The following is a 12,223-nucleotide window of genomic DNA, read 5'->3' on the forward strand; positions in this document are numbered from 1 at the left end:
ATAGGTTTATATGGGTCAAATAGGGTCAAATGGGCATTTATCTCTTGTTTAGACCCAGTCTTTAGTGGAGATCATTCCCTAATCATCTCAAAACAAAACACAAAATCCCCCAGCAATAATTAAGAGGAACACACGCATTTGATGGCCTTAATCGTGATCATAAATCAAGGGGGGACAGGCAGGCATTTAAAAGAGCAAACAAACAATATGATAGAGCCTTGGAGAGATATATGGAAGAGCGACCCCTCATTAGAAATGCTCAAGACAAACGCCCAAACAGAAGATCTCTCCAGAGAGGGCCTATCGATGGTGTGGCAGGTGTGGTGGCAGGTGCCCCACACGCATCTCACATAATTAAAACACAATTAGCATAATTCTCAAAAGCTTATCAAATGCATCATAAACGGCATTTTTCAGCCGCACAACCAGAGATCCTCCTTCTTCGCCTCCTCCGCGATGTAATTTGATGACTAATGGTACGTTTTGTGGCGGAGAAGAAAACTCTCGGCGCAAGCAAATGGTAATGAAAAATCATAAAAATAAGAATTATAGCAAGCGACGACACAGAGAGCCCCATCGTGCTTGCCACTGCTGCCACTGCCACTGCCGCCGCTGCTGCTGCTGCTGTAAATTATGGGGCAATGGCCATCCATGGCATAGGCCATAAACCGAATGGCCAGAGGAGTGTGTGGTGTGTGTGTGTTCCAGCGACCAGGTAGAGCTCCATCTCCACCTCCACCTCCACCTCCATTGCCACTCCAAATGGCGGCCACAAATCAAAGCCTCACAAGAAAATTTGTGGTAATTGAAATTTTATGTGCCGTTTGCCAATTGGTTTGTGGACTTTGTGGTTAATTAGAGAGAAAGAGAAGAAGCAGATGAAAGAGGGAGAGCGGGAGCGGGAGATCATGGACTGTGCGGCTAATAAGCATTATCTGGAGTGGACATCTGTTTTGATGACTCCTATAAGTGCCTAAGGCCGGGGAAGGCGCTTCCTAAATGCACAAACATTAAAGAAACCCGAGGAAATCTCTTTCGGAGCCTGTTTCGGACTTAAATTATGAATAAAGATACAACATACAGACATTTGAGGCCTATAAAGCTGGTTAATGGTTGAAGATTCAAGTGGATAAGGCAAGATGGAAGCTATAGGTTTTACGATGCACCTACAGGTATCTCTGGCGCTTATTTTCGATTTATGCATAATCTGAAGAATTTTAAACCATTCAGTGACCGAAAAACTCTTCTTCTGAAGCATTTTAAACTATTCAGTGATCGAAAAACGTTTCTTCTTTAAGCCAAAAAAGGTAGAATTTCCATTAAACTTTGGTTTTCTTGAAGAAACATAAAAAAACTTAATTTTTTGCGGAAGAAATTTCACCAGAAGGACTTTAAAGAATACTCTTACTACCCTGAAAACTCTTTCTAGAGCATTTCTTTCGTAATGATTTGAAAACCAAAGCAAACCAGCTCTGTTTTGGACTGGTCTCACTTCTAGAGATCGCAAGAATGTAGTTTTCCAAGAGCAGGTGGTCGTAGACTCAGGTTTTCATGCTGTTTGTGTGGTTTCTTCTCTCCACAAAGTCGCAAAATAGACGCCGTCCGAAGGCTAAACATCTTCTAACTTCCAACCCGAATTTTAGGCCCAAAATGTCTGAAGATCTTGCTGAAAACTGTGGGAACTACTCTGATGATATTCTACCCCTTTGGTGGAGCTACTATAACATTTAACATATAACATTTTCCATGGCAAAAGAATATACATTAAATTTATAGGCATATTCCATATCCATTGCAGAATTAATCTCTCATTCCCTGCCATTTAATACCATCTAATAAACAGCCTTCCGTTATTAAACTCCAGACAAAAGTTGTATTAAATTCCCATCGAACTACCATTCAAATCACAGACGAACCAAAAATCACTTTCAATCGATATTGTCGTCATTACCCTTTTTTGGGGGGGGGGGAGGGGCTCAACACCTTTCGTGCCACAGAACCCAACACCTTTTGGTAGTCCAACGACTGCAACGACAACTCATTAGCCCTTCCCCTTCCCCATCCGCAGACAACACTTACACATCCGGCTGGCACGGGCACCGGCTTTGGGCAGCCCCTGACCAAAATTGAATTGTCGTGGAGTACCCCCCTTATCCCCCCTTCTTTCTTTCTTTCTTTTTATTACAAACAACTTCCGTGGTCTGGGGGCCATAACTGAACTTTGGCACTGACCAAAAGTGTCGGGAAAGCAGGCAGTCGCCGCCTGAATACAGAAAATACGGAAAACCTTTTGGGCTACGATGATGATGTGGGAATACTCTAACCTTGAGTATCGTTTGGAGAGTAGAGAGTTTAATCATTCTAGAGAAAGCAGGCCTAAAACTTGCATCAAATGTTGCCCTAAAACTATGTATACCCCTTTCTGGAAAGGGTATCTGTAATATGATGATTACTTTAATTATTATGCCACTCACAGACACAGAACAAACAATGTATGTGCATATGAAAGAACCAAACAGTTACTCATCCATCGTGTGCTCCTCTCTTCCCCCCCTCTGTCTCTCCCTCGGTCTCTTTGCAGGTGTTTGTCCATGCCAAAGTCTTCTTCAGCATCGGGGGACGACAGTTTGGCGGGGAGCCCGTACAATTCTCGTATATGCCGGACCTGGTGCTGGATCATGCACGCGACGTGACAATCAAATTACATCATCGCCTGGGGCGTTATCTGCAGTTGCATTTGTATTTCGCCGCCCGCTGGATGATGCTCAGCGAGATTACGTTTATATCAGGTAAGCGCCACACCACACCACACCCCCCTACCTCCCTACCTCCCTCCTCCCCACTGGCGCCCCTACAGAGAGCGGGGGCACAGTGCCTGTGCAGAAATTGTTTTATTAAAAAATGTAACACTGGCACGCAAAAAGCGCGAGGAACGAACCAGCAGATAAAAGGGTTAACTGGGTTGTCAGCCTCCCTCCCCCGCACCCCCTCACACACACTCTTTGGATACCTCGTTGCAGTTGGGGGATATATGTATGCTCTCTATTGGACATCTCCTGAAGCTGCATCTTGCCTCCTCCATTCCGATTACTGGTTATATCAGAGTCGAGCCATCTCCTCCCGTTTTTGCGGGCCACATGGTGCGACATTTGTGCCACCTTGACAGAGAGAGAGATGGAGAACGGGGAATGGGTGCCCACAGGGAGCGGTTTATTGTTTGTAGTTTAAATTAATTTTTATGTCCGTGCTGTTGACTTGTTAGTGGGGACTTGGGAGCCCCAAGGATGTGCGTGATTAAAGCTCAAACAGAGACAGAAGGAGAGCAGAGTGGGAAATGATTTTAAAGTGCTAGTTATAGAAGTATCTGGCGAGACTTCCCTGCTAGTTATTTGCATTCCTAAAGAGTTTAAGCATCCGAAAGGATCATCAATTCCCTTTTTGTACTTTGGTAATAGTCTCCTTTCTCTTGGGCAACGTACAATTTACGGCATTTGCTCGCATGCATCTCCCCCCTTTTACCCCTTTACCCTTTAACCCCCCCATGTACGATATGTAGAGGGGCTCGACTCTCCGCCTCTCATCTATTCGAACAATCCGAACGAACAGTAAACATAATTTAGCCCAGGCAAACTGCAAAAACAACAGCCAGACGGACAGACGGGGAGACGGGGAGAGGGGGAGGCTCTGCTGCCCTGTTCTGCTCTGTTCGGGGGCAAGCTCTTCAAACATAAACTGCAATTGCAACAACTGCAACAACAACAACAAGAACAACTTTGAGCAATTGAAAATTCCCACTGACACTAAAAATTCGTTGCGCATTTCATTAAAAACAAAAAAAAAACCCAGCACAGAGAGCTTCCAGACTCTAACTAGAACTCGGCGAGTTCTACCTCTCTCTATGTCTCGATGGTGCAAAATATATTGCTACACTGAGAGAAACAGAAGTTCTTCATGCTCGTGAAATATATTAATTATTTTTACATTTTTCTTAGCACGATACCGAAAACATACCGATAAAAAGTATTTAAAATACTGCAAATATACCAACAAAATACTGCAAAAGTACTGGTTTATTTAAAATAAATACTAAAGGCGAAATACTAAAAAAATTAAATAAATAAATAGCTGAAAATACCGAAAATATACTGAACTAAATCCTGCACAGATACTGAAAATAAACTGATAATTATCTTAAAATACTGGATAAATACTGAAAATATCCTGAACACAACAAAATCAATTAACAAATAAAAATTAATATAAATTCTGAACAAATACTGAAAAATACTGAAAAAACCTTAAAGTATTTAAAAGTGATTAAATACTGATTCACTTGAAATATACTGCATACTGAGCGGATACTGAGTCAATACTAAACAACACAAAAAATTTACAAAAAAATAAAAAAATATACTGAAAAAATAACCCAAAAAAAACTTTTATATTCTCATAATAAACCAATCAAAAAGTACAAAAAAAAAGATCAATTTGAATCGATACGATTCTATTTCTAAAAAAATACGGAGAAAATACTAAAGAAATTCTGGTCGAACTGAGGAATCGAAGCGTACAAATGTATATACCAGATATATACCAGAACTAAAGCCACTATATTACATTTTCCTCTCAGAATCCCATCTTAAAAAGGATTCTATTTCTTAATTTTGTTTATTTTTCGGAAACTTTTTGCTAAAGAACCCAATGTTTTTCCTCAGTGCATCCACAGAGGATGAAAATAGGAATAACTATGTCTGCGATGTGTGCGTGTGTGTGTGTAGGCTATGAACCAATTTTTACTTAACTCTGGGATGAGTACGAGTACTCGTACGAGAGTACAAGGGGAATCGGAGCGGAGCTCCTGGTGGCTTTGTTTTCCCTGCTCTGCCCTGTGCCGTGTGCCGTGTGCCCTCTGCCGTGTGCAATTGTGCATACAGTGATACAAAGCAGGCGAAGGACTCTAAAGGGAGGAAAAGGAATGTGCATTGCAACAGGGACAGAGAGGAAACGGAAGAGCTCTCACACACACACACACAGTCGTACGAGCAGCAGCTTCGACTTTGCCACGCATATGCTTCACTAGAAACACTAGAACCCAGGAGCAGAAGAGGCAGAACCAAAGCACAAGGATATTGTGAAAATTAAATGAGTTGCATTACTTTTGTGCATTTGAAATTTGCAACTCAATGAGCAGTGCAGTGCCGTGCCGTGCCGTGCCGTGCAGTGTCGAGACCCTCTGAAGGAGGATATGGGGATTGAGAGGATTGGTTAAGGGCTGCAAATCGCAGTAGAGTACATCGTGCTTTCCTGGCTTCCTGCTTTCCCTGCTTTGCCTGCCTTTCTCTCCTGCTTTTCTTTTTTTTTCGCCCGTTGCATAATAAAGCAGTGCTTGCCTCTGTGCTGCTTACCGCTCTATGGGAACATTTCGAAATAGTTTGATGTCCGATAATGAGGTTTTTGGTCCAGCAGATATATTTGCATCTGTCGATGGGGTGCTTTCAAGATTTACACGGCTCTAAGAGGGTCTTAAAGGGGTTTTGGTTAGTTAGAGTTGCCTTTGGAGGGTTCGAATTCCTTTTAAAAAACCCTAAAGGGTATTCCCCATTTTATGCTTCTACACTTCATGGAAATTTTCATCTGTTGTTTGGGTTTTTCCTTCCATTGGCTCTGCTGCTTCGTTGCAGATTTATTTTCCATGGCATTTCCGCTGCCCTGTTCCCCTCCCCGCCGGTGCTGCTCCCTTTGTTTCCCTTCCCCTTGGCGTATTTAAGCCATGGCAAGTGCTTTTGCCTTTGTAAATCAATAACATTGCATCTGCATATAGCACTCGTATCTGTATCTCTGTGTCTTATATCCTGCTTGGATTTTTTGTTTGTTTTTGTCTCTCTTTGGGATTTTGATGCATTTGGCATTCAGTCATTCCGTCATTCGTGCAGGAATTCATTTCAATAACTTCGCTGCTGCTGTTCCGCTTTAAATCCTTGTGCAATTTGCCTCGCTTAATCCTTTCTAATTGAAAATCGCTTTGTATGCGAATGTGAGAGCGATATGGACGAGTGCTTTGTGTGTCATATCCGATGCAGAGACATCTCTATAGAAAATCCCCTTCAGGCTCCACTCCGCTCTCCACTCTCCACTCTCCTCAGCTCAATTCAATTGATTCTCCTGATGCTTCCACCCATCTTCTTCATCATCTCTGCCCTTGAGAGCACTGGAGCATCATTTTGGCGTTTTACGAATAGATTCGTCTCGTAATTTGCTTAATGGCAGCAGCAGCAGTAGTGGCATTGCATTGATATTGAAAAAGCATTAAGGCTGCTAAATGTATAATTTTCAAGTGGTTCCAACAGGCCAAGGATATTGCCAGACAATGAGCTTCTAATGGGAGGTTCTAGTGCAGATTATCGTCAAGAGTTATCTCTTAATTAGAGCAGGTTTTTCTAGGAATATTTATCTTATTATTACAGAAAATTCTGTGGCAGGTAAAGGTCATTGGGGATGCAATTAAAAGAGCTTCTGATGAGCAGAATTCTTGCCATTTTTAGATTTAAAGAGTCCTTTCAGTGTTTTATGGTGAAAGAAAGTAAGAGAGGATCTAAAGACGATATAATTTCTATAATTTTTGACTATTTGGTAGAAAATATCACAATCTATTCAGGTTTTGTAGGCTTTATTTTGATCTAAAGAATAGTTTTCAATATTTCTGCTAAAGGAAATCGAGAAGAGTGGAAGGTTTGATGTTCTGGGAACTTGTTTTCTTCATTCTGGATTCATTCTTCATTCGGTTCAAAGCAGAGTTTCTCCAGAAACTTATAGGGATGGTATGTTGAAGGAATATATTGATATTTTGTGGCATTTAGCTGAAGGCTAACCCTGATTAATAATAGTTGTTATTGCATGCCCAAATCAGGCAAAAGTACACAAAATCTGATGGAGAATATGCTTCCCCCTGACTCTCAGATATATTTCCAAGAATAATCTAAAATTCGAATCATTCATCTGGCATTCCATAGTTCTCTAAACACCAAAATTTGTACTCTCGGTAGAGGGGGGGAGGGGGGCCACACATTAACATACTCGTATATTCACGGTTTACTTCATCCAACATATGACGCTCCTCAAAATTTGGTTAGCTAATGCCGTGGGATCCTACCGCATCCCGCCCTGGAAAATGTTCCCATTTTGCCAGACACTTTTCCGGGGGAAAACAAAACATTTTCCACCGTCGTCGCTATTTGCATAGCAAATTCAAACACACAGAAAAGTAAACAAAAAACAAAAACTTTTGTTGCCAAAGAAAATAGACGTCCCCCCCCCACCCAAAAAAAAAAAGGAAAGGGAAAGGGAAGGGAAGGAGGTTTGACGTTTCAGCCAACAGAAAACAAACTCAAAATCAATGCCAAGAGCTGAAAAAATTTGCATTTCCCTCAAGAGTTTTTTTTTTCTTCCCGAATTTATACTAAAAATTGTCCGTTTTCCGTTTTTGTTTTTAAATATCGAAGAGGAGGGGAAGGGGGGAGGGGCCGAGGATCCGGAGTATTTTTTGGGGGAAAGTTCAACAAACGCTCGAGGCGGAAATGCAGTCCGAAACGTATCGGAGAAAGGATATAGAAAAACAGAGTCCCCAATCCTCCCCCCTCCCCCCACCCCCCATTCCGATGGGTAAACATTTCTGGGGATATCCTTTCCTATCGATATTGTTGCTGCTGCTGTTATTGACGACTGTCTGGCGTTTTTCCGATGGTTTTATTCGTTCTGTTCTGTTTTTCTGTTTTTGTCTGCGTCGGGGAGCAAAATGTCAACACCGATGGCAAACAATCCGATGGCATACGCTTCAACGCCTTAAAGTCGTGAGTATCGCATCGTTTCCGCCGTGGCTGCTGCTGCCGGCACTGCACCTAAAAGTATGCAGCACTAATTGGCACTCAACTTGTTTCTGCTCTTGTGATACCCAGTAGTCCGTGAAGTTCGGCTCGAACGTAGGGCATGATGGGTACACTGTACGGTGTGTTGTCTGTGGTAGAAGCCATAAGGCATTTCTGATATATTTAGAGTCCATAGCGCACTCCGTACAGTGCCGTCCATCGGTATATGTACAATTATTGCATTTATATCTCGGAAAATCTAAAATCTATTGTTGCAAATTGTTTAAAAAAATTGTATAAGAAACCATAAGCAAACACTAAAAATATAATATTTAAAACAATAAAATAAATACCACAAAAACTAATGGGAAATTCCAAGCCATTTGACACCAAAAAATACTACAAAATTAATACCAAATAATACAAAATAACTAATGCCACAAAATACTAAAAAAATTAGAACCAGAACAATACAGAACAATATCAAACATCTTTTAATAATCGAAAAAAAAAACAATTTTTTCTTAAAAATCTCCTAAAATCTTCAAATAATACAAAAAAAATGAGTCCCAAATAAAAAGAATAATAATAATACCAAATAATACTAAAAGCAAAAAATACCAAAAATGTTGCACTTAATAATCGACAGAAAAAAAAATTATTTTCTAAAAAATCTCCTAAAAGAATCGCGCTGATAAAATAACAAAAGAAAATACTAAATAAATACCTAAAATAATATATTCTTATATATTTGTTTCTTTTTATTATAAAACTTTTAGAATTTATTAAAAATTAATGAGTAATTTAAAAAAATACCAAAAAATACAGAGGCTTAAGGGTCACAGAAGTATACTCGAAAAATACTAAAGAAAAAGTTCAAAATGATGTACTTTGTACTCTACTTTTTTCTCTGTTAATGCAATGCAAAAATTACCATCTTTAATGGATTCCCGTAATTACGGAGTCATATTTTGTATACTTTTAAGATTATACGAGTACAAAAATTAAAAAAGATGTTAAGAGAATCCCATACTTGGGTATCCCCATAGTCGATGCACTCGACTTTTTGCTCCTTTTTTCCTTCTTCATCCTATCCTATCCTTTGCCACTCATCAACGTCGACATGGTCCTCGTCTTTGTCGTCTCCGTCTCCGTCTTCGTCTTCTCCGTCGTTGTCGTCGTCGTCGTAGCCGGGCGCTGATATGACATGAAGAGCTTGCTCATTTATCATCATAATAATCGCTCTCCATGGCTCTGCCGCCCACCACCCCCTAATTGCTGGTGGAGACCCATTAGCCATGGCAGTATATCAAGGCAGAGGGGCAGCTGTCACACAGCCACTGCCACTGCCACTGCCACGCCTCCACTATCATCATCATCATCATCATCATGCCACCTGGCGGTGGCTGCATTTCGCCACTTGGCTTGCAAATTTCCCGCTGTATCTTTTCCTCTACATCTCCCCCCGTGTACTGTAAGATACTGTCCTTAGCCTCAAGTCTTAACCTACATTCTTTGGCTCTCGCTGTCTTCTTTTATCCTCTTGCAGTGCCCGTGGTCGGCAATTTCACGGATGAGGGCCTGCTCAATGGCATCAGACAGCCGTCGGACACATCGGAGTATCCGCTGCAGCGCGATGAAGTCGGCCGAGCGGTCAGCAGCGGCGAAAGGAGCCAACATACCACCCAAGGTAAGTGGAGTGATTTGAGGTGATGGATTCGATTCCGCCGTAGTAGTTGTCCGGGCATTTGCTGATTAATTGTGGTTTCAGTTCTCTGTAACTGAATTAGCGGAGGGAATGGATGGTAGGGGAAATTACTTGATGAAAGGTGGTGACTTTTCTGGCCGAAAACCCACAGAGCCACCATCACCTTTAATTATTTTCCTCTATTAAAAACTACCTTTTAACCCAAAATAAAAGTTTACGAGAGAGCTGGAAAGTTTTCCCTCGAATATTACTACTTAGAGCCGCACTCTCATTAGCCCCAGAAGCAGGGCAGAGCCGCAGGGCGGGGCAGGGCAGGGCAGGGCAAGGACTCATCATTTGCAGTAGACAAAAGCTCTGAGCTCTGAGCTCTGGAGGCAATTGAAAATATCAGACAATAAAACAGCGAGAGAAGCGGCAAAAAAGGAATAAGAATTCATTAATGCTGCAATATTCCATTCTCACTGTGTCCTGCATCCTGTATTTATATATCCTTTCTGTTTCTCCATAGTCATCTCTCCGAAACCCATTGACCATCAGGAAGTGGAAGCGGCTGGTTTTGTTGGCGTCATAATCACAGTCCTGGCAACAATTATTCTCCTGCTTGTCGCCATTATATTGCTGATTGTGGCACGGAACAAGCGCGGACGTGGCAGGGGCAACGTTTTGGATGCATTTCAGCATAATTTCAACCCGGACACGCTCGGTGGCATCGATAAGCGACTCTGCCACACCGGCAACGGCAATGTCCTAAAGGTAAGCGCCTAAAAATCCACAATCCACAGACCACTCACCCTCTTCTGGGCCAAAAAACTCCGAATGGGCTTACATGCAAAGTGCATAAATTGATGCTCCTACAGCTCCTACTGCTCCTACATCCTGGCCACGGGGCAGGGCCCCATCTGTTCGGTGTATGGGCTGGACCACCCAGAATGCATGTCAAACATTGAGGCAGCAAAAAATACAAAAAAATAGAGCCTTAACGCAGGAGCACACACCAGAAATCATGATTAAAAACTGTAGTAACTGGCATTCCAGAATGCAGCAGCACGAAAAACTGAACAGAACACTTTTTCTCACTTTTCTCACTCACTATCTGGTGCAATTTTTAACTCCCTCTCTCCCTGCCGTCGCTCTGCCCTCCGCTCTGCACGTCGCTGTGCCCCTCAGGTGGTCACAACAATGGATGACAATGAGTCGTCCATTGACAAGAACAGTCTGTACCATGAGCCCTTCAATGTGAACATGTACACCAGTGCGGCCAGTGGATGCTCCATGAATGACCTGCAGCGTCAGCATGTAACGCCGGACTATACAGGTGAGTCCCCCTCCCCGCCCCTACTCTCCCTGCACCCTCTTTATCCATATATAGGATGATGATGATGATGGGATACGAGATGCACCGTCTATGACAATGATGTGTGGGCTTCAGCCACTGCCACCGCCACCGCCACTGCCACCGCCACTGCCCCATCTTGCCCGTCAGCCATAAAACTCGGGCGCTGTGGCTCACAGCATGGCACTTGACTCTCTCCTTCCCCTCTCGCACGGCTGCTGTGGCCCTGATGGTGTCGCCTCTTGATGAGTTTGATGTTTTGCGTCCTGTCTGTGACAGGACATGCAAATGTTCATCCTGCAGGCCATGTTGGGATGCCAGGGCACACAAAAAAAAAACAGAAACGAAAAAGAAACGCCACTGAGAAAGCAATGCTTAATTTAGCGCACAACATGGATCCTGAAAGTTCGCTGGCAGTTGCCACCAGGTGGCAAGAGGCAGGCGGCAGGTGGCAGGTGGCAGGTACTGCCGAAGTAGCACAACAAAGAAACTGGACCCCAAAAAAAGACCAAAAAACACATGAAAAAAATGATGAAGAAGAAAAGACCTTTTGGGTACGCGCATTGTGCGCACCGCAGGACATAATTTTGAATTGCTGAGTCAGACGGTAGTTCCAGTAACCGTTACTCTCGCCGAAGCGGGCATAGGCGGAATCCTGTCCTTTTGGGGTTATGTAAATGGTGGCATTGTGTTGACTGTAAGATGTAGTATTTAATCTGCCATATCGAATACTAAAAAATACTAAAAATACTTTAAAAAAAGAATACTACAACAAATAGAAGAAAAAACTTTAAAAAATACCAGATGGTACTAAAAAAATACAACAAAAAATACCACAGAATTTCATAAAGTTTAACGTTTTTAAAACGAAACTTTAAACAAAATTTGTAATTGAAAACTCTACGAAAACTATTAAAATATTAGTAAGAAATAATACATCAAAATACTAAAAAAATCAAAAATAAAAGTTGAAAAGAAAGTAGAAGACAACACATACAACATTAAAAATTCGAATTAAATATAAAAAAAAATCTTTAAAAAATACTTTAAAAAAATCTTAAAAAAATCTTAAATAAAACGGTAAAACACTAGGCATAAAAGCAGGAATTTAATACGTTTTGGCAAATTCTAGACCCCTTCTAGGGCTTCTATTTTGTTCTTGTTTGTTCTTTACAATCTTCCATTCCAAGGATAATTCATTGGTTAAGACCTTTAGAGGGCTTAAAATAGTTCCATATCTGTCCTCAGAAAATCAATCAAGAAACACTGTTTATATCTGCAATCTATAAGTTCATCCGCTTCTCTGAATTTTAATCGAAG

At 41.7% G+C, this 12,223-nt stretch overlaps 1 protein-coding gene across 1 annotated transcript in view; it reads left to right on the top strand.

Annotated features, from left to right (window-relative positions):
* Positions 1 to 12,223, top strand: part of LOC6593802 (discoidin domain-containing receptor 2) — a 151,779-nt gene that overhangs the window by 71,197 nt on the left and 68,359 nt on the right. The window contains exons 8-11 of the mRNA XM_026989024.1: positions 2,582 to 2,789; positions 9,412 to 9,552; positions 10,079 to 10,323; positions 10,738 to 10,885. Of these exons, the coding sequence (XP_026844825.1) occupies positions 2,582 to 2,789; positions 9,412 to 9,552; positions 10,079 to 10,323; positions 10,738 to 10,885 (742 nt within the window). The remainder of the gene's footprint in view (positions 1 to 2,581; positions 2,790 to 9,411; positions 9,553 to 10,078; positions 10,324 to 10,737; positions 10,886 to 12,223) is intronic.

The sequence above is a fragment of the Drosophila persimilis genome, unplaced genomic scaffold (assembly GCF_003286085.1).
Source record: "Drosophila persimilis strain 14011-0111.01,24,50 unplaced genomic scaffold, DperRS2 tig00000191-arrow-pilon, whole genome shotgun sequence".
Taxonomy (NCBI): Eukaryota; Metazoa; Arthropoda; class Insecta; order Diptera; family Drosophilidae; genus Drosophila; species Drosophila persimilis.